Consider the following 24,470-nt stretch of genomic DNA (forward strand, 5'->3'; position numbering starts at 1 on the left):
GCAGCTGTTAGAAAGGCCTCCGTTTATTGCACTGTATCAGAAACATCCGTATGTATAAGTGATTATCAGAACAGTCCAATCGACCTATTAGCTCTGAAAAGAAGAATAATATGGAAAACAGAAAAGCAAACGGATCAAGAGCGCATCTAAGTTGTAAGGAATCGCGGCAGAGCACGTTTAGGCTGTGACAACAACGTTGGAAAAATTAACAAAGATACAGATGGACAAGGAAACTTTTAACAGATGTTGAATCATATGGGGCCAGAAGCGTACTTCAAAAAATTTTTGCTTAGGATAAAAAAGGCCGAAGGCCCTAAATGTGTTTAAGGCGATGCAGACGGGGATGGTGCATACTACGCATTCTTCAAATGTTTGAAATGGAGCCAGAACCGACAATTGCTAGAGGAAAAAACGACCAAATCACTGGTGGTAATGTTACAGCTAAAATTCTGAATGACGGATCTTCTCCGTGGCGACAAATCAGAAACTTCGCAGAAACCATACTCAAAACAGCAAAGCGCAACCTAGACGCACGAACAATAGAAGGCTTTAAAAAAAAACGGCCCTCTGAAAGTATGCAAAAATGGTCACGGGGCAGACCAAAGTTGCAAATGGGATAGTTTTTAGTCCACGGACACAGGGTTCGGTGGTAGCTTTTATGGTGGTTAGGCTTTTCCATCCCAACCCGCAAAAAAAAATTGTTTGCTATAATCATCTTTAAAGCGAACGAACGGGCGGAGAACGCTCAGTCAAAATATTTTTCGACAGTGATACTTTTGATACATCCCAACACCATCACAAATCGATTAAAGTTGTTGTCGTTCCAACAGGTGCAACTACTTACAAACTTTCATCGATATTCTCTATCGGGAGTCCAAGGAAACTCTCAGTGTCAACAGGGGTGGACTAGAGTGAGAAGGGTGTTAGAGGCATTGCTTCCATATTGCAATTGAAATTATGGTTGGTGTCATGTTGGGACACGTTGCAAGCATTGCATGCGTTGTATATGTCGGGGTTAATTCTGGATAGGGAAGAGTTTAACCTGTTACAGTAACCAAAACGAAGATGAGCCATAATGACGCACGTTTTCCTGGGATGTTGCTTTCCTGTTTTGCGGGTTCAGGGTGTTTGAATTTAAAAAAGGGGTTTGCCGGGAAGTTTCTGGCATGGATGTCTGACGCATTTTGTGGATATCACTGATGGCCTATTTGTGCTTTTCTTCTACATGCGGCTGTGTTTTCGGTGTGTTTTGCCTTTCGGAGACTACTTATTAAGTCCCTGTGAGGTGGGACCTCTTTTATAGGATGAGTGACCTTTAGGCTCGGCGTCCATATCTGGAACGCGGATGTGGATTAAGTTACAGTTGCAGATGCATGCGCGACAAAATGTAGATCCTCACTGAAAGACATAGCCTGTAGTTTTGGTTGTTGGGCAGTCGTTAGCGTAGTGCCATCGACCTTGACGGCAAATTTTGTCGGAAAATGTTTTGTGTATAAGTACAGTTAAGTATAAAGATGTTAGATTTTCCTTAAATCATACGCATAACATAAAATGTATATATCAGCAAAAAATTAGTCACATTACTCTCAGGAATTTCGAATTTACATCCTGTACTACATGGACATGGAACTAAGTCGAAAAGTATTTAGGGCTAGATAGAATTAGGGTCACAATACAATTGTATGCTTATATTCTTTGAATGCCAACAGAAAAGAAAAACTAAGACTTGATTGTATTGAAAGAATATTGAAATTTTCTCTACGCTAATTTATTCAAGCATTTTTATGTATTGAATATATGGAGTGACTTTATTTTCATTCCCATGCAAGTTCTTACTTTCTCTTTTGTATTACGTAAATTTAATAGCTACATTCTTCTTTCTTTTCATTTTTCTAGCTTTATTTAAACGGTTTACGTTTTGTTTTGACCATTTTGGGCGGGACTATATCAGTGATGGGCAGCCGGTTTATTGGATATCCATCAGCTGGTGCACTTGGCTGCATGACAAGCACATTTTTTGCGAGTATTGGTTGGAAGCGTCAGCAACGTCAAGGCAAAGCACAACAACCTCAACGTCAGCTCGAATATGAAAATGTAAGTATTTTTTGATGTTACCAAATTTACGAAAACGCAAACATATAAATGCATTTGCATGAATGATCGAGTGCAAAATGTGAAATAGAAATAGAACAAGTAAGGAAGGTTAAGTTCGGGTGTAACCGAACATTACATACTCAGTTGAGAGCTATGGTGACAACATAAGGGAAAATAACCATGTAGGCAAATGAACCGAGGGAAACCCTGGAATGTGTTTGTATGACATGTGTATCAAATGAAAGGCATTAAAGAGTATTTTATGAGGGAGTGGGCCATAGTTCTATAGGTGGACGCCATTTAGGGATATAGCCATAAAGGTGGATCAGGGTTGACTCTAGAATGCGTTTGTACGATATCGGTATCAAAATAAAGGCCGTAATGAGTATTTTAAAAGGGAGTAATCCTTAGTTCCATAGGTGGACGCCGTTTCGAGATATCGCCACAAAGGTGGACCAGGGGTGACCCTAGAATTTGTTTGTACAATATGGGCATCGAACGAATGGTGTTAATGAGTGTTTTAAAAGGGAGTAATCCTTAGTTCCATAGGTGGACGCCGTTTCGAGATATCGCCACAAAGGTGGACCAGGGGTGACCCTAGAATTTGTTTGTACAATATGGGCATCGAACGAATGGTGTTAATGAGTATTTTAAAAGGGAGAGGGCCTTAGTTCTATAGGTGGATGCCGTTTCGAAATATCGCCATAAAGGTGGACCAGGGGTGACCCTAGAATTTGTATAATATGGGTATGGTAATATGGGTATCAAAAGAAAGGTGTTAATGAGTATTTTAAAAGTGAGTAATCCTTAGTTCCATAGGTGGACGCCGTTTCGAGATATCGCCATAAAGGTGGACCAGGGGTGACCCTAGAATTTGTTTGTACAATATGGGCATCAAACGAAAGGTGTTAATGAGTATTTTAAGAGGGAGTGGGCCTTAGTTCTATAGGTGGACGCCGTTTCGAAATATCGCCATAAAGGTGGACCAGGGGTGACTCTAGAATGTGTTTGTACGATATCGGTATCAAATTAAAGGTATTAATGAGGGTTTTAAAAGGAAGTGGTGGTTGTTGTATAGGTGGTCGCATTTTCGAGATATTGTCATAAAGGTGGGCCAGGGGTGACTCTAGAATGCGTTTGTACGATATGGGTATCAAATGAAAGGTGTTAATGAGTATTTTAAAAGGGAGTATTCCTTAGTTCCATAGGTGGACGCCGTTTCGAGATATCACCATAAAGGTGGAGCAGGGGTGGCCCTAGAATTTGTTTGTACAATATGAGTATCAAAATAAAGGTCGTAATGAGTATTTTAAAAGGGAGTAATCCTTAGTTCCATAGGTGGACGCCGTTTCGAGATATCACCATAAAGGTGGACCAGGGGTGACCCTAGAATTTGTTTGTACAATATGGGCATCGAACGAATGGTGTTAATGAGTATTTTAAAAGGGAGAGGGCCTTAGTTCCATAGGTGGACGCCGTTTCGAGGTATCGCAATAAAGGTGGACCAGGGGTGACCCTAGAATTTGTTTGTACGATATGGGTATCAAATGAAAGATGCTAATTAGCATTTTTAAAAGGGAGTGAGCCTTCGTTCTATAGGTGTTCGCCTTTTCGAGATATCGCCATAAAGGTGGACCAGGGGTGACTTTAGAATGAGTTTGTACGATATGGGTATCAAATTAGAGGTATTAATGAGAGTTTTAAAAGGGAGTGGTGTGAAGGCGTTTTCCAGATATCGACCAAAATGTGGACCAGGGTGACCCTGAACATCATCTGTTGGATACCGCTAATTTATATATATATGTAATACCTGCCAAGATTTTAAGGGTTTTTTATTTCGCCCTGCAGAACTTTTTCACTTTCTTCTACTTAATATGGTAGGTGTCAGAACCATTTTATAAAGTTTTTTCTAAAGTTATATTTCGCGTCAATAAAACAATCCAATTACCTTACCATGTTTCATCCCTTTTTTCGTATTTGATATAGAATTATGGCATTTTTTTCATTTTTCGTAATTTTCGATATCGAAAAAGTGGGCGTGGTCATAGTCGGATTTCGTTCATTTTTCATACCAAGATAAAGTGAGTTCAAGGAAGCACGTGAACTAAGTTCATTAAAGATATGTCGATTTTTCCTCAAGTTATCGTGTTAACGGCCATGCGGAAGGACAGACGGACGACTGTGTATAAAAACTGGGCGTGGCATCAACCGATTTCACCCATTTTCACAGAAAACAGTTAGAGTCATAAAATCTATGCCCCTACAAAATTTCAAAAGGATTGGTTAATTTTTGTTCGACTTATGGCGTTAAAAGTATCCTAGACAAATTAAATGAAAAAGGGCGGAGCCACGCCCATTTTGAAATTTTCTTTTATTTTTGTATTTTGTTGCACCATATCATTACTGGAGTTGAATGTTGACATAATTTACTTATATACCGATTTTGCTAATTTTTATTGAGCGTACATATAGTAATAGGAGTAACTTTCCTGCCAAATTTCGTCACGATATCTTCAACGACTGCCAAATTTCAGCTTGCAAAAATTTTAAATTACCTTCTTTTAAAAGTGGGCGGTGCCACGCCCATTGTCCAAAATTTTACTAATTTTCTATTCTGCATCATAAGTTCAACTCATCTACCAAGTTTCGTCGCTTTAGCTGTCTTTTGTAATGAATTATCGCACTTTTTCGGTTTTTCGAAATTTTCGATATCGAAAAAGTGGGCATGGTTATAGTCCGATATCGTTCATTTTAAATAGCGATCTGAGATGAGTGCTCAGGAACCTACATACCAAATTTCATCAAGATACCTCAAAATTTACTCAAGTTATCGTGTTAACGGACGGACGGACGGACGGACATGGCTCAATCAAATTTTTTTTCGATCCTGATTATTTTGATATATCTATCTCGATTCCTTTATATATGTACAACCAACCGTTATCCAATCAAACTTAATATACTCTGTGAGCTCTGCTCAACTGAGTATAAAAAGAAGCACAGAAAACTTGTGCAGAGATGTAGTACGGTTGAATTTACGTATGTAGGTAAATATATGTATGTGCATGTGTGCAAAATATCAAGGAAATGCCAGTCCTAAAGTCATACCGCCCTTTTCATTCAAATTGACTTTTAGTAAAGCAAATTGGCATTTTTTGTAAGGCACGCTGAAACTAAGTCGATTTTACATATGCATTTACTTTGTATGTATGTATGTGTTTACGAGATTACCGGCGAATGTATTTGGAAATGGGCTTTTGCAAAATGACAACTGAATATGCTACTGCTTGCTCACTCACGCCACTCTTTGAAATTTGATATGTGAAACTGAATGCATATACATACGAGTGCATAGAAAACGACAGAGTTCTTTGTGTTTATAAATAAATCGCGTCCATATCGGTCCAAAAACTTATATTTATATACATATAACTATCCATTATTAGATTTAGGAAAATATTTCAAATAGTTGTTGTTGTAGCAAAGAGTCGTTTATTTAGTTGTCCTTCTTTGAACCACCTTAAATTGATTTTAAAGCGATTAAACAAACCTAAATGCACACCGAATCAAGTTTCGAGATCCATACCCTGCAGCATATCGGACCAGCTCCATTTAGCGCAGTTATATCACCGTAAAACTTGACATAAGCGCGGCACTAGTTCCCTTGTAGTGTTGTAAGCATTATATCTCCCTTCAGTAAATAGTGATCAAAATATCTGGTTCAGAAATACAACTAAAGTACCAAATAAATACTAGTTCGATTGAGACTAGGTTTTCTCTAGTTCAAAAGTCGGCGGTTTGGGGTTTCAAATTTCATATTTAACATAAAGAAATAAATGTAAGGCCCTATAAACTCCGAAAAGATTTTTGGCTAAGCTTCTATATACATATATTTGAGATGACCTACAAAATATACTTCTAAGGAGCTTCTATTATGAGTATATCTCCTTTCTCTACACCGCAAACCATTTTCACTGGTTCAAAACTGTCGAAAAAGGGCATAAAATCGTACTAAAAACAATATTTAAATTTCGTCCGGTTCGGAAATAAGCATATAAAAAAAATGTAAGGCACGATAACCTCCGAAGAGATCTAAGGCCGAGCTTCTCTTCCAATTTGCGTCGTGCTCCTCTTGATTTTTCCCTACAAATTGGCCGGACGGGACCTACATGTTTTATGCCGACTCCGAACGGCATCTGCAAGGCAGATGAGTTTTCACTAAGAGCTTTTCATGGCAGAAATACAATCGGAGCGCTTGCCAGACACTGCCGAGGGGCGACCCCGCTTAGAAAAATTTTCTTCTAATTGAAAAATCTTATTTCTAAAATTTTGATGTTGCTTTGCCCGGGAGTTGAACCCAGGGCATACGGTGTGATAGGCGGAGCACGCTACCATCACACCACGGTGGCCGCCAAATAAGCATATAGAATCTACAAATTTTTAAACTAGTTTGGAAATTTCGAAGTAGTGCCAATAAACCAATTAATTAGAGAAGGTAAGGCAACGGGTTGCCAGTTGTCCGCAGGGTAGAAGTTGTTGTTTTTGTTGTGTTATCAGCGCTTCGCCCCATTCAATGTGTGTTGAGACCACTCATAAACTGCCATCAAAGTCTTCTTACGAGAGTGCAAGTGAGCTAGCAGTTTCAACAAGAGTACAGCATAGGAAACTTGTTACTAGAGGCGTAGGCTTTACATTTCAATTAAAAAGATGGTTGGCGCCATGTGGAAATATATCGCTTATAGGACATACATAACATATGGCGGGGTTGATTCCGGACAAATACGAGTTTAACCTGTTAAAATATCCAGGACGAACTTGGGTCAGAGTGACTCTTGTCTGCCTTGGTCGTCTGCTTACTTCTTCTGCAAGGGTACGATAGTGGATATTATTAACAACGGCACTCCCCGAGCGGGATTATGTGTGGATTTTACTAAGGGTCTCCTCATGCTTATCTAAATAAAACAGCTGTGTTGGCAGGTGTCGCATCTTATCATATTGCTTGTATGCTTTGTTGAAGGGCCTTTGCCGGATATGGATCCAGTACGTTACGGTAACAAGCACCACTAGGGTACTAGTCAAACCATATCAGAAACGACTAAGTACGACCACATAGAAACTTCTAGGCTATCCCTCTAATTCTATGAGTAACTTTCTATAGTCTCGCCTGATAAATATGAGTATGATACTTTCATATATGTAACAGGATTTGCCTCGGGTAAGTGAGGTTGTAACTTGGGTTGCGGAATATGTGAATTGCGCTAACCACACCTTGAATCTCGCGGGCTATATAAAGCAATTGTTTGTTTATTTTGATGATAAATTTTGCGATAATTTAGCAAAACCTGTCTGTTCAGCATTTTGTTATGCTATTTGTAGTCGAACTCTTTTCCCTCACTACAAAAATTATGCTAATTGGTCATAAGATGATATCCCGTGGCAAATCTGAGTGAAACATTTTGGCAAGCTGGTGACGCGTAGCACATGAGCCGCTGGTAAATTGCTTTGTGTGGGATACGTAACGTTTCTTTATTATTCCCCAAGCGCTGCCGGCAAAAGACTTGAAGATTTTGTTGTATGTAGCTTTGTACTTTGGAAACACTTTCATTGGCATGCGCCTTGAATGTAAGAGTATTATCGGACGTTAACACCTGAGACCTTTAAGTGACTAACAGTCGGTAGCGCATCACCATTGACGTTAATAACCAGTAGTTTAATCATCTGTTTCTTCCACGTTATAAAAAGAGTGGCCGTTGATTTGGGAGTCGACTATACCATATCAGGCAAAGTGATATAATTAAATCCTGTCTCAGCACTGATTTTTATTCTTGGTCGAATATTGAACTAGAAAGATATCACGAAGACATCTATGTCTTGCCGCTGACACTTTTGCTTCCTTAATCTTGGCAGATTATTGGTCGGAAATACCCATATCGAAAGCCTAGGTCAATAGAAAGCTAAGTAAAAAATCTCAAATTTGAATGTATACATATTACTGGGTCATTCAAGTATTCTCTTACTAAATAATTTCGTACTGTTTTGGGACTAATTTTTGAACTTTTAGGTGATTATTTCGACTTTCACTTCACTACCATTCAGTGACCAACTCGGCGCTTTTTGTAACAATAATAACTTACGGCACTATGTCGACACCACCTGCACATAATTTGGAGACCTTTTTGGTCTCATGGCGAGAACACCTATTTTGGTATAATTTTGGAACTATTTGGAAAGAGCTTCATTACTTTGAATCGATATCAGCCATATTTACAACAAACTTTCGCCACCTCGATAAATGCCAATAACAAGCTGAAATCTCATCAATGTACGCTTTTACCGAAACAAGCCAATAAAGTCCTTTTTAAAATAGTCCTGAAATGATTTAGAAAGGAAAGAAAAAAACCGAAAATGTCTCGAACATGAATTATACGCTTCACTCGAACGCATTTAAAAATATAAACATATTCAGTTTCTTTGAACAAAAATACTATATTGAATTTTATTCATAAAGGTACAAAACCAGGTTAAAATAAAATATTAACAGTTACAGATCGTATTCACTTACTTAAGTACAAAACTAAAAATCCAAATTTAGGTTAAATATTTTTGTTACCATATATAACAAAATATTTAGATATATATTCAAAAAAATTGATTGCCTGTTGTCGCGGAATATATTCTTAAACCTGAAAAGGACCTTTCTATATTCAATTTGGCTTACAATACTTTTTAAAACGACAAGCCCCATGTTCTTATTTAGAACCAAATTAAGCTTATTGCTTACAAGTCCAAAATTTACACTACTAATTATACTCAGTTGAGCGGAGCTCACAGAGTATATTAACTTTGATTGGATAACGGTTGGTTTTACAGGTATAAAGGAATCGAGATAGATATAGACTTCCATATATCAAAATTATCAGGATCGAAAAAAAATTTGATTGAGCCATGTCCGTCCGTCCGTTCGTCCGTCCGCCCGTTAACATGATAACTTGAGTAAATTTTGAGGTATCTTGATGAAATTTGGTATGTAGGTTCCTGAGCACTCATCTCAGATCGCTATTTAAAATGAACAATATCGGACTATAACCACGCCCACTTTTTCGATATCGAAAATTTCGAAAAACAGAAAAAGTGCGATAATTCATTACCGAAGACGGATAAAGCGATGAAACTTGGTAGGTGAGTTGAACTTATGACGCAGAATAGAAAACTAGTAAAATTTTGGACAATGGGCGTGGCACTTTTAAAAAAAGGTAATTTAAAATTTTGCAAGCTGTAATTTGGAAGTCGTTGAAGATATTATGATGAAATTTGGCAGAACGTTACTCCTATTACTGTATGTTTCATAAGAAAAAAAAAATTTTTTTTAAAGTAAAATTTAAAAAAAAATTTAATATCTTAACAGTATATAAGTAACTTAAGTCAACATTCAACTCCAGTAATTATATGGTGCAACAAAATACGAAAATAAAAGAAGATTTCAAAATGGGCGTGTCTCCGCCCTTTTTCAATTAATTTGTCTAGGATACTTTTAATGCCATAAGTCGAACAAAAATTTACCAATCCTTGTGAAATTTGGTAGGGGCTTAGATTTTGTGACGATAACTTATTTCTTTGAAAAAGGGCGAAATCGGTTGAAGCTACGCCCAGTTTTTATACACAGTCGACAGTCTGTCCTTCCGCCCGGCCGTTAACACGATAACTTGAATAAAAATCGATATATCTTTACTAAACTCAGTTCACGTACTTATATGGACCCACTTTGTATTCGTATAAAAAATGGCCGAAATCCGACTATGACCGCGCCCACTTTTTCGATATCGAAAATTACCAAAAACGAAAAAAAATGCCATAATTCTATACCAAATATGAAAAAGGAATGAGACATGGTATTTGGATTGGTTTATTGACGCAAAATATAACTTTAGAAAAAAACTTTGTAAAATGGGTGTGACACCTACCATATTAAGTAGAATGAAATGAAAAAGTTTTGCAGGGCGACATAAAAACCCTTGAAATCTTAGCAGGAATACTATTTGTGGTATTATATATAAATAAATTAGCGGTATCCAACAGATGATGTTCTGGATCACCCTGGTCCACATTTTGGTCGATATCTGGAAAACGCCTTCACATATACAACTACCACCACTCCCTTTTAAAACTCTCATTAATACCTTTAATTTGATACCCATATCGTACAAACTCATTCTAGAGTCACCCCTGGTCCACCTTTATGGCGATATTTCGAAAAGGCGAACACCTATAGAACGAAGGCCCACTCCCTTTTAAAAATACTCATTAACACCTTAAATTTGATACCCATATCGTACAAACATACTCTAGAGTCACCCCTGGTCCACGTTTATGGCGATATCTCGAAAAGTCGACCACCTATAGAACTAAGGCCCACTCCTTTTAAAAATACTCATTAACACCTTTCATAACTGAATATGTAATGGTCGGTTACACCCAAACTTAACCTTCCTTACTTGTTTTTTCTTCAGTTTTCACAACAATGTCTACTTGGGCGGAGTCAATAAACTTGATATCGAAATTTTGGGCGTAATAGCTAACGACATCCGACCACGTCCCTCACCGTGTTATTATTGGACGTGGAGGAAGCGGTAGATTTGGAGCTAACTCTTCAAATATTCTAAACGAGTCGGGATATTTTAGCAAAATTTTCTTTGCATTAGAAATAAAACGAACAACCAATGGATGCTGATTTCGTATTTCCTCACAAAATCGATGAAGCCCATGAGCAATACAAGTTACGAGCGTAATCTTAGGGAAAAAAATTTCAATCGCCTTGGCTGCTTTTTTCATGTATGCATCTGTTATCAGTAGCAAATCCACGCCCAAAAACCTTACAGAGTCTGTTTTGGTTGCCCTGCTGATAACTCTACGATAAGAAATCGAAAATTCGACAAAAAATTGGTAACACACATATAAAAAATCTATAACTTTTCGAAAACAAATAGATAAATTTAAAAAAGAATTGATAAAATTGCGATACATTTTTGACAGAAAAATTTTCGATAATAAATCGATACTTTTTCGATAAGTTTTTAATAGAAAATCGATAAGTTTTAGATAAAAGGTCGATAAAATTTTGAAAAGAAAATCTATAGCTTTTCGATTATGTGTCGATAAAAATCACACGTCGATAACAAATAAGTATAAAATCAATAAAAAATCGATAACTTTCGAAAACAAATAGATAAATTTTTCATAGAAAATCGTTAAATTTTCGATTAAATAGCGATACGTTTTTAATAGCAAATCGTTGACTTTTCGGTAATAAATGGATAAAGTTCTGAAAATAAATCGATACATTTTTGATACTAAAGGTGTTCGATACCAAATCGATAAGTTTTTAATAGAAAATCGATAATTTTTAGATAAAAGATCGATAACATTTTGAAAAAAAAAAAGTTGATAACCTTTCTATTGTGTGTCGATAAAAATCACACGTCGATAAAAAATAAGTAATAGATCAATAAAAAATAGAAAACTTTTCGACGAAAAAGTTGTATGTTCAGAGTCTATTCTAAATATAACATCACTAGCAGGGTACTGCCGTTGTTCGAGTTGGGCAGATACTAATATAAATAAGCAGGTGTATTTTACCGCATTCCTTCCCGTTACTCAAAGTCAAGCAATCAGTATATATGATTTTATTGATCTTCTTCAAAATGTATCTCCCAATTTTTCTCATTCTTACCCTTTATATTTTCCTTATCTGTCCCTCTCTTGTCTGTCATCTCATATATACAAAATTTGTCGCACCAGGCAGTGGCGCACTTGAAATTGAAAAAAAAAAAATTTTAATTTAAAATTCTTAGTTCTGAAATATGAAAACCCTTCGTCTTGATCGAAGGAACCTATAGCCAAAATTTGGTGATGATTGAAGTGTCGAAAATACGTTTCCATGGGGAACACACACAGAATTTGATTTTTATATACAGGGATTTAAGTTTTAATGTAATAAATATTTAAATTATGATAAGTGTAACAAAGCACACGAGAGATATACCATACGCGAAGCCTGCTCCGGTCGCAATATCGTAGTTACCGAGAAAAGTTTACAAATTAATCATCCTTAACAACTTTAGTGGGTGTGGGAAAACTTCCAACATAAAAGTCATTCACAGTTGAAAATCGAAAAAATCACCAAAAGACATATCGCCCTGAGAAAGCTCTTTTATGATTAGACTTTTTGGGTCACCATTCTTTGCAATCTTTTGTTTAAACTTCAATTAGTTGATTACTTAGGCCAATTTAACCGTTTTTTGTAAAAAAGAGCTATAAAACTAATTTCTACTCGGCATGAAGTAAAGTTTATTTAAAATCTCATTCAGATTATAAAAGCTTAAATCCGTTCATATCCTCTGTTGTTAACAAAAACATAGTCTCGTTCACCAAAAAAAAAAAAAAAAAAAAAAAAAAACAAAAATTCAAAAGAAATTTATAAAAACAAGAATTTGTTGCAGATAACGATTTTTAGTAGTATGTATGTATGTAGATATGTATGCCTAGAAGCATGTTTGCTGTATCTCACTACCATATTTCCGGGTTGTCAAATTATTACTTTACAGATATGTAGATATAGATATATTTGTTGTGACACTTTGTTGACACTCAAAAATGCAATGAAGCTTATGACAGTTGATTTGTTTTATCATCCTTTGGCATATCCCATTAGAAGTAAGATGCCTACGTTACTCATACGACACGGTGCACACTGTTACACTGTACATATGTACATATGTACATATTTGCATATTGATGTCATCATGTGAAGACACTCCTTTTTTATGTAGATATTTTTTCATATCTTCATTCTTTGTTGACACTTGCTGAAGAAAACAATGCGTTGATATAAATAGGGTAGCCTTTGTAAAAAAAAACAACCAAAAAACATTATTGGAATGATTCTAGTGTGTTGTTTTCATTCTCAAGTTTTATATTTATTTGCTTATTCCTTTTTTATTGTCTGTATTTGCTCCGACTGCTGTCTTTTACAGCCGGCAAAGTGGCTTTTTATTTTTGCTCATATAAAATGTTTTGTTTGTGTTAGTGCTCGACTGTTTCCCTACAAATGCATTGGGTGCACAACTTGACCTGGCTGACACAAATTTTTATAACGTGCTTGTAGCTGCATGTATGTATGTATATGCAGTTATTTATATGAGTTGCTACATGTGTAGGTTTGTCGGTATACTTTTTTGTTGATGCTTTGTCTTTTACCAACAACAAAAGTGTGTGTTTCATGTCATTCATTAGACACTTGACGGAAATGCAACTGGCATCCAACCAAAGTGCCGTTCAAGCGTGGCAAAACAAAAAAAAAAACAAGCACAAATTTTTGCTTGGAGAAACTTCTACTCAAAGGCGGCGTTTCGCATGTGTATGTATGTAGTCCACGAGTTAGTCAGTTTATCGACCAGTAAGCATATAAGCCTTCAGGTAGGCAGTATGACAACAATTCAGTTGAGTGGTAAACAACGAACGGAAATGGAAACAAACGAGAAATGGTCAACACTTTTAATTGTGAGGAAATGCAAATGTTTCTGTTTGCTTTCTTTCAATGTTTCTAACTTTTTCTCAGAGCATTGTGTAGCATGTTGACAAATAAATGAAAAAAAGACATCGGATTCCAAATGTAGATGAAAAATAGCAAGCAGAAGGAAATATACATGCATACGTACATAGCTACTCAGTCCAAGTATAAGCAAAAACGTTAAGCTCTGTGCTGTGTGGTGAAAAAACATGTGAACCTAATTGCAGTATTAAGTGGCCGATTAACTTTGTTTGCTGTGAGGAAATAAATGTCGTCTTGACACATAAGTCAAAAGTAATCAATTTAAATATTCTGAGCAATTGTATTAGGAATTCTCTGTGCTTCAAAATTTGTTTGGGAAACGGATCATCTATTTTATGAATTTTTAATGTCGTTCGTATTTGTCTTGAATACCGCTTTCTTTTTTCTTCTATTTCATCCTTACATTTTCTGCTACTTTTGCACTTACACAAAAAAATTTAGACAAAGGTTTGTTTAAAAAGAGAGAAAGAGATTTTTAAAAACGATGATTAAGGAAGGGTAAAGAACGAGTAGAGAGACTGAAAAAAAAAACAAAATTTGTTTGGATTGAAAATATAGCTCGCAAAATAGTTCATAATTTACATTTGCGGGTAAAAAAAAAGCTAATCATCGGTTAGATAATATTTAGAAAACCCATCTTGTGGCAGTTATTGAAGGCTCGCAGCAGTGTTTAAATAACTTGCTTAAAAACGGGTTCTACTTAATACCGGAGGCACGCACCTCTGTTTGGGCGTAGTGTATAACCTATAACTGAAACTGTTGCAATCAAACGTGAACACGCTCAATTTTGAGTTATAAAAGTAAACAATAGTGTAGAGATAAAATGGAGAAACACATTTCATTTGCACTTGAGTATAATGTATAGTAGCACTAATATTGGTTTGGCGGAAAGGCACAGCATAGATGTATACAGCTATTACACGACGTATCCTAAATTATGGAGCAATAATTTGATAGGAGGCAAAATAGGCTAACTTCATAAATAATGTGATAGAAGAAGGTTAAGATAAGAGTGGCAATTTGAGTCCATTCAGGGACTTTAAACATGACTAGCAATGTTCTACAGATTAGTCTCCTTATCGATAAACGGCAACTTAATCTGATCCAAGTCCTCCGTAGCTGCGACTCTGGAAGGAGGCGTAGAAATGGGCATGATCGCATCCTGCTTAATGTAATGTGACTCCTTTATGAGCCAAAAAAAACCTACTAGAAGTGTTCTACTACGGTCATCGGAACACACTACGCGTTTATCTTTTTCCCAAAAGTACTTGAAAGATGGGGAGGTCACTCAGCTTTAACGGTCGAATTCAAAATGCTTGCAGAGTGTGAGCCGGAAGTTTGGAAACACTTTGGACCATGTTCATATTGTGGCGAATGTTGACATCACTATGCTGTTAGTAAATAATCGCAACAACAAAACACAGCAAGCAGCTACACTTATGTACTAGGCAACGAAGAGATATCTCACACACACATATGTAGTCATCAGCCGAAGTAGTTACTCCCACCTACACTCGCATATGGCTAGTATAAAAGAATAAAGTATAAATATACATGTATATAGTTGGTAATCAAGCACGAGATACAACTGTTCGCGAAATTAGTAGGCCTTAGGAGAAATGAGTGAACGAGAAAACCGAGAGTATAAAAGCAGCGCAAGCTGAGGAATTAGTAACCAGTTTATTTTAAACACACTTTTTGGAAATACGTGATATTGATATATAACTGTACTACTTCCAAAGTAGACTAAATAAAGACCATATTGCAATTCTGAATATTGGAGTTATTTATTCGACTGTTCAGTGATACGAACGTTAGAAGAAGGTGCATAATAACCAGGATTCCCATAAATTCGTTACAATATTTATGCCCCTTCCCCACTCATAGGATACTCATCTTCTACGATCAAAACGATATAGCGGCCTTAGTGCTATTTGGGCTTGTGAACAATTTAGGTGGCTATAAGACCAGTTTGGCTGCCACCGTGGTGTGATGGTAGCGTGCTCCGCCTACCACACCGTATGCCCTGGGTTCGCACCCCGGGCAAAGCAACATCAAAATTTTAGAAATAAGGTTTTTAAATTAGAAGAAAATTTTTCTAAGCGTGTTCGCCCCTGGGCAGTGTTTGACAAGCGCTCCGAGTGTATTTCTGCCATGAAAAGCTCTCAGTGAAAACTTATCTGCCTTGCAGATGCCGTTCGGAGTCGGCATAAAACATGTAGGTCCCGTCCGGCCAATTTATAGGGAAAATCAAGAGGAGCACGACGCAAATTGGAAGAGGAGCTCGGCCTTAGATATCTTCGGAGGTTATCGCGCCTTACATTTATTTATTTGATAAGACCAGTTTACCTCGGAACCTTTGTAAATTTGAATTTGTGGTCACAAAATTCGCACTCGCATTAAGACAGTATTACTAAGTACATGAAAATTATCATAACTTTAGTTCAAAATTTAAAAAAAAATGTTACAAACACATGTATAAATTTTTTTGCATTTATTAAATTATTTTATAAGCTTGCATTTATTTAAAAATTTTAAAGTCTTTTAGAAATCAGCGGCGCGAAGTACATGTAGGTGCATGGGTGTTAAGTGTACATACATATAGTTACTCAACAAAATAAATACACACTTGGTTTATACTGAAAAAAAACTCAAATGCAGTGGCACACAGCTTAGTTGATAATTTTCATTTAAAATATCGCAAATTCTCTAAAAGAAACCACATTAAAAAAATGTCAAAAGTTATTCAAAAGTAAGGAGAATTAATGAAAATTTTAAAAATGATCATCAAAATTTTAAAATTTTTTTTTCAGAATTTCTAGAAAAATTTTGAATATGCATTTTTGTAGCCCAATAAATTTTAGTATAATAATGTGCAAGTTAGAAATAGCTCAAAATTTTTCGTGAATTTTCAAAATTTTATTCGGCGAGGTTGTTGCACAATTTACCACATACAAAATGCATTTTTGTTCATGCGATGTATGGAAGAAATTGCTCAACACCCTCGAGGAAAAAAATTCACTAAAATTTCACTAAAATTTATTGGGCTACAAAAATGCTACTCTAAATTTTTCTAGAAATTTTGAAAAAAATTTGAAAATTTTGATGATCATTTTTGAAATTTTGATTAATTCTCCTTACTTTTGAATAATTTTTGCCATTTTTTTGAATGTGGTCTCTTTTGGGGAGATTGCGATATTTTAAATGAAAATTATCAATTAAGCTGTGATTGTGCATTTGATTTTTTTTTTCAGCATAAACCAAGTGTGTATATATTTTATTGAGTAGCTGTATATACCACCTTTCTTTGTTTGTCCGCCAATGTAAAACATAGTTTTCAAGTAGAGTAACTTTTTGTTTAAACAAATAAAGGTGTTTTGCGCATTCACCGACGATATACATTTGCAAGAAAATTTAATTTATTTTATTTATGAATATTTCTTGCTCAATTACTGCTTAATTTTCCACACCTCGAAACTTTTTTTACGCACCTCATTCATTTTCAAATACTTTGCTCAAATCTTTTCATTTCTATTGTATTCAATTGCATTTGTTTATTTATTTACAGTCGACGGTGCCCGCTCGTCTTGACCTGTTGTGGAAATTTCTGAAGCCTGTCTCATTCTCGCTCATCGGCAAGGAAATTAATTTTGCTGTGCTGGATGGCCGAGTTGTCGGCTACGGTGCACTGCTGGTGCTGGTAGGAAGTTTGGTAATTAAACTCGACTATTTTGCTAAAACTTTTTGCCATTTTCCAAATTTATATTGCGGTTTGGTTTATTTGCACAATGCGTTGCGAAGGATGTTGATATGGTTTGCTTACTTTGCCAACAGTCCTGCTAAATATTCATGGCCTTCAAGTTGTTACAATAAATTAAGATATTTTTGTATGTATTTAGATGCCACAAAAGCCAAAGAAACAACAACAATTTCACAAGGTAACAAGCAATTTAGAGGCTTTTCGGACAACAAAACGACTATGAAGCATTGTGACGACTAACGGTTTTTGCATTTAATAGCATTTCATTATATTCACACGCTCTTGCATGTTTTCTAATACGTGGATAGAAAAGTCTTTCGACTGACACCGGAACCGCGCCGCTACATATGTATAAATCCATATTTTTATACTCAGCTGAGCAGAGCTCACAGAGTATGTAACTTTGTTCGCATAACGGTAATTCGTAACAGCATAAACTAATCGAGATAGATATAGACTTCTATATATCAAAATGATCTGGGTGAAAAAAGAAATTCATTTAGCCATGTCCGTCCATCCGTCCGTCCGTACGTCCGTCTGTCCGTCCGCCTGTAAACACAATAACTTTAGTAAATTTTGAGGTATCTTAATGAAATTTGGTATGTAGGTTCCTGGGCGCTCATCTCAGATTAAAATGAACGAAATCGGACTACAAACCACGCCAACTTTTTCGATATCGAAAATTTCGAAAAACCGAAAAAGTGCGATAATTCATTACCAAAGACGGATAAAGCAATGAAACTTAGTAGGTGCGTTGACCTTATGACGAAAAATATAAAATTATAAAAATTTTGGACAATGGGCGTGGCACCGCCCACTTTTAAAAGAAGGTAATCTAAAAATTTTGCAAGCTGCAATTTGGCAGTCGTTGAAGATATCATGATGAAATTTGGTAGACACGTTACTCCTATTACTATGTGTGTGCTAAATAAAAACTAGCGTATTCGGATGACAAACACTCCCACTTAAAAAAAAAATATTTTTAAAGTCAAATTTCAACAAAAAATTTAATAACTTTTCAGTATAAAAGTTAATTATGTCAACAGTCGACTCCAGTAATGATATGGTGAAACAAAATACAAAGATAAAAGAAAATTTCAAAATGGGCGTAACTCTGCCCTTTTTCATTTAATTCGTCTAGAATACTTTTAATGCCATAAGTCGAACAAAAATTTACCAATCCTTGTGAAATTTGGTAGAGGTTTAGATTCTATAACCATAACTGTTTTCTCTGCAAATGGGCGAAATCGGTTGAAGCCACGCCCAGTTTTTATACACAGTCGACCGTCTTTCCTTCCGCTCGGCCGATAACACGATAACTTGCGGAAAAAATGATATATCTTAACTAAACATAGTTCACGTACTTATCTGAAGTCACTTTATCTTGGTATAAAATATGGCCGAAATCCGACTATGACCACGCCCATTTTTCCGATATCGAAAATTACGAAAAATGAAAAAAATGCAATAATTCTGTACCAAATATGAAAAAAGAGATGAAACATGGTAACTGAATTGGTTTATTGACGCAAAATATAACTTTAGAGAAAACTTTGTAAAAGGGGTGTGACACCTATCACTTGAGTAAATTTTGAGGTATCTTGATGAAATTTGGTATGTATGTTTCTGGGCGCTCATCTCAGATCGCCATTTAAAATGAACTAAATCGGACTACAACCACGCCCACTTTTTCGATATCGAAAATTTCGAAAAACCGAAAAAGTGCGATAATTCATTACCAAAGATGGATAAAGCAATGAAATTTGCTAGGTGCGTTGACCTTATGACGCAAAATAGAAAACTATAAAAATTTTGGACAATGGGCGTGGCACCGCCCACTTTTAAAAGAAGGTAATTTAAAAGTTTTGCAAGCTGTAATTTGGCAGTCGTTGAAGATATCATGATGAAGTTTGGTAGACACGTTACTCCTATTACTATGTGTGTGCTAGATAAAAACTAGCGTATTCGGATGACAAGCACTCTCACTTTTGAGAAAAAATTCTTTTTAAAGTCAAATTTCAACAAAAAATTTAATATATTTACAGTATAAAAGTAAATTATGTCAACATTCGACTCCAGTAATGATATGGTGAAACAAATTACAAAGATAAAAGAAAATTTCAAAATGGGCGCAACTCTGCCATTTTTCATTAAATTCGTCTAGAATACTTTTAATGCCATAAGTCGAACAAAAATTGACCAATCCTTTTGAAATTTGGTAGGGACATAGATTCTATAACGATAACTGTTTTCTCTGCAAATGGGCGAAATCGGTTGAAGCCACGCCCGGTTTTTATACACAGTCGACCGTCTTTCCTTCCGCTCGGCCGATAACACGATAACTTGCGGAAAAAATGATATATCTTAACTAAACCTAGTTCACGTACTTACCTGAACTCACTTTATCTTGGTATAAAAAATGGTCGAAATCCGACCATAACCACGCCCACTTTATCGATATCGAAAATTACGAAAAGTGAAAAAAATGCCATAATTCTATACCAAATACGAAAAAAGGGATGAAACATGGTAACTGGATTGGTTTATTGACGCAAAATATAACTTTGGAAAAGACTTTGTAAAATGGGTGTGACACCTACCATATTAAGTAGAAGAAAATGAAAAAGTTCTACAAGGCGAAATCAACAGCCCTTGGAATCTTGGCAGGAATACTGTTAGTGGTATTGCATATATAAATAAATTAGCAGTACCCGCCAGATGATTTTCTGGATCACCTGGTCCACATTTTGGTCGATATCACGAGAACGCCTTCACATATACATCTAAGGGCCACTCGCTTTTAAAACCCTCATTAATACCTCTAATTTGATATCTATATCGTACAAACATATTCTAGAGTCACCCCTGGCCCACCCTAATGGCGATATCTCGAAAAGGCGTCCACCTATAGACCTAATGCCCACTCCCTCTTAAAATGCTCAGTAACACCTTTCGTTTGATACCCATATCGTACAAACATTCTAGAGTCACCCCTGGTCCACTCTAATGGCGATATCTCGAAAAGGCGTCCACCTATAGACCTAATGTCCACTCCCTCTTAAAATGCTCAGTAACACCTTTCGTTTGATACCGATATCCTACAAACATTCTAGAGTCACCCCTTGCCCACCCTAATGGCGATATCTCGAAAAGGCGTCCACCTATAAACCTAATGCCCACTCCCTCTTAAAATGCTCAGTAACACCTTTCGTTTGATACCCATATCGTACAAACATTCTAGAGTCACCCTTGGTCCACCTTTATGGCGATATCTCGAAAAGGCGTCCACCTATAGAACTAAGGATTGCCCCCTTTTAAAATACTCATTACCATCTTTCACTTGATACCCATATCATACAAACACATTCTAGAGTCACCCCTGGCCCACCCTAATGGCGACATTTCGAAAAGGCGTCCACCTATAGACCTAATGCCCATTCCCTATTAAAATGCTCAGTAACACCTTTCGTTTGATACCCATATCGTACAAACATTCTAGAGTCACCCCTGGCCCACTCTAATGGCGATATCTCGAAAAGGCGTCCACCTATAGACCTCATGCCCACTCCCTCTTAAAATGCTCAGTAACACCTTTCGTTTGATACCCATATTGTACAAACATTCTAGAGTCACCCTTGGTCCACCTTTATGGCGATATCTCGAAAAGGCGTCCACCTATAGAACTAAGGATTGCCCCCTTTTAAAATACTCATTACCATCTTTCACTTGATACCCATATCATACAAACACATTCTAGAGTCACCCCTGGCCCACCCTAATGGCGACATTTCGAAAAGGCGTCCACCTATAGACCTAATGCCCATTCCCTATTAAAATGCTCAGTAACACTCTTCGTTTGATGCCCATATCGTACAAGCTTTCTAGAGTCACCCCTGGCCCACCCTAATGGCGATATCTCGAAAAGGCGTCCACCTATAGACCTAATGCCCACTCCCTCTTAAAATGCTCAGTAACACCTTTCGTTTGATACCCATATCGTACAAACATTCTAGAGTCACCCTTGGTCCACCTTTATGGCGATATCTCGAAAAGGCGTCCACCTATAGAACTAAGGATTGCCCCCTTTTAAAATACTCATTACCATCTTTCACTTGATACCCATATCATACAAACACATTCTAGAGTCACCCCTGGCCCACCCTAATGGCGACATTTCGAAAAGGCGTCCACCTATAGACCTAATGCCCATTCCCTATTAAAATGCTCAGTAACACTCTTCGTTTGATGCCCATATCGTACAAGCTTTCTAGAGTCACCCCTGGCCCACCCTAATGGCGATATCTCGAAAAGGCGTCCACCTATAGACCTAATGCCCACTCCCTCTTAAAATGCTCATTAACACCTTTCATTTGATTCCCATATCGTACAAACACATTCTAGAGTCACCCCTGGCCCACCCTAATGGCGACATTTCGAAAAGGCGTCCACCTATAGACCTAATACCCACTCCCTCTTAAAATGCTCATTAACACCTTTCATTTGATTCCCATATCATACAAAAAAATTCTAGAGTCAGCCCTGGTCCACCTTTATGGCGATATCGCTAAATGGCGTCCATCCATAGAACTATGGCCTACTTTCTCTTAAAATACTCTTTAATACCTTCCATTTGATACACTTGTCATACAACCACATTCCAGGGTTACCCTAGGTTCATTTTCCTACATGGTGATTTTCCTTATTTTGTCAGCATAGCTCTCAACTAAGTATGTAATGTTCGGTTACACCCGAAATTAGCCTTCCTTACTTGTTTTCTTTTATTTTTTAGTTATTTGTATTTACATCTTTTTTTTTCAATTTTGAACAACATTTTTTTAAGTTTCTTTTTTTCTAGGCACTTCCGAGTAGGTTTGCTGGTACGACGGCATAGTCTAGAATCCTTTTGTACGATGTTACACATATGGGGGTAAGACTGCAGTTCTCGAACGTTGTTATTATTTAAATCTATGCCTTAGACTAGTTTTCCAGTTAGGAGGGCCTTGTTTCAAATCCGCGTTTTGCTTCCACTATTGTTGCCTAGTCCTTACTGCTGCAATATGTCCTTCCTAAGTTTCTTAACCATCTCATTATATCTGTGATGATATTACACGCTTTCGTTCAAGCCGCGTTACTTTGGACCATATGATCCACGAATGTCGCAGGAGTGTAAAAAAGAAAATAAATGTAAAGCGCGATAACCTCCGAACAGCTTTTAGGCCGAGCTTCTCTTCCAATTTGCGTTGTGTTCCTTTTTAGTTTTTGCTACAAATTGGCGGAATAAGACCTACATGTTTTATACCGACTCCGAGCGGCTTTTAGCAGAGCTGAAAAGGCTGAAAGAAGCAATCCCTTCAATTCAACTGGGAGATATCCCAAAGATGACAGCAGACTTCAAGTTTGACCATAAAAAATTTATCGATCTGATATCGAAAAATTATTGGTTTATTATCGAAAATTTATTGATTATGATTTAAAAAGTTATCGATATGTTGTAAAAGCTATTGATTTGTTATCGGTATGTTATCAGTTGCCATCGAAGAACTATCGATTTTTTACCGAAAATTTACCGATTTGCAATTAAAATGTGATCGATTTGATATTAAAAGAGTTGCGTTTTATTCTCGGATTATTATCGTTCTGTTATCGATTCGGTTCGATTACTTATCAGTATGTTATGAAATAGGTACCGGTTAAACTTCTATATAAAACCAATGCCACATCTGTAATCCTTCAATAACAAGCCAACACGAAATCAATAAGAAACCGCTGACCCGCCATTAAAAAGCCTTTAAAAAACCGATAAATCGACTATAATAATTCGCAATCGATTGTTACCGATAAGAAGCTGCCGAAGTTCTTCTCTTCCCGAAGGTGTGATTATGCTGTGGTTTAGCTTCAACCCCTGCGCAATTTGTAATTACTTTAAAAAATATTAGTTTTTTGGATATATATTTGTATGTTTACATATCGAACTTCACCGGTACTATTTTTTTTTTTTAACCCTGCAGCGAATCGCATTAGTTCCAAACTAGCGCTCAACTATGGCACTAAGATTCGGTAATAGTTGTAGTTCTATCCCCCCTTTGAACGTGTTCTATACTATTTTAGTCGTAGGTTGTTCTGAGATAGTTTCAGCACTTGATTGTTTAATTTAAATATATATACCTCAGACTTAAGCGCTGGTGATAGAAAATTTGGATGCCAACTGTGCCGCCCTGCATCTGATTGGCTACAATTCGGAAGCGGTCATTAAACTCTCAGTGAGGAATTATTTTCTCTACAAGGAAATCAGAAAAATGTTACTTATTTATAACATTTCAACTTTTTCATGACGATCATAATTTGATAAACAATATATAAAATGGAAACGTATAAATTTTTTGAAACTTCGACAAAGGTCGTGCTATGTATATTAGGGTGGGTCGACTTGTATGGATGAAATTTAACCGATATCGCGCCATCGTTTTTTCGATAGGATTTGGGCTCAGGAAAAATTTTTTACTACGCATACTCAAAAAAATAATTTTGGAACCTGCGAAATTTAATTTTTTTGACTTTTTTCGACTTTAATTTTAAGGTTTTTTTCATGACCAAGATTTTCATATGTATACCCTGTCCGACTCAAAAATGTTCTCGAAAAACGTTGTCGATAAGTTTTTTGAAAAAAAAAAAAAAAAACATGTTTGGGTCGGACAGGGTATATATGAAAATTTTACAATCAAATGAAAATTTTTTTTAGTACGTCATGAAAAAAACCTTAAAAATCAAAGTCGAAAAAAGTAAAAAAGGAAAAAAAATTAAATTTCGCATGCTCGAAAATTATTTTTTTGGGTATGCGTAGTGGAACTTTTTTTTCCTGCTCCCAAATCCTATCGAAAAATCGATGGCCCGATATCGGTTAAAAAATCGACCAGTCTAATGTATATATGTACCTCTCTTTTTACAAAAACTCGCTACTGTGTATATAGAGGTCCATTGTACACGAAATACAATTTATTACTAATTTTC

At 36.4% G+C, this 24,470-nt stretch overlaps 1 protein-coding gene across 1 annotated transcript in view; it reads left to right on the forward strand.

Moving 5' to 3' along the window:
* The window catches only part of Nha2 (Na[+]/H[+] hydrogen antiporter 2), a 96,031-nt gene that overhangs the window by 66,064 nt on the left and 5,497 nt on the right, over positions 1 to 24,470 (forward strand). Inside the window, exons 7-8 of the mRNA XM_067774088.1 lie at positions 1,897 to 2,094; positions 17,271 to 17,414. Coding sequence (XP_067630189.1) covers positions 1,897 to 2,094; positions 17,271 to 17,414 — 342 coding nt within the window. The remainder of the gene's footprint in view (positions 1 to 1,896; positions 2,095 to 17,270; positions 17,415 to 24,470) is intronic.

Source organism: Eurosta solidaginis, chromosome 1, assembly GCF_040869045.1.
Source record: "Eurosta solidaginis isolate ZX-2024a chromosome 1, ASM4086904v1, whole genome shotgun sequence".
In the NCBI taxonomy this organism is placed as follows: domain Eukaryota; kingdom Metazoa; phylum Arthropoda; class Insecta; order Diptera; family Tephritidae; genus Eurosta; species Eurosta solidaginis.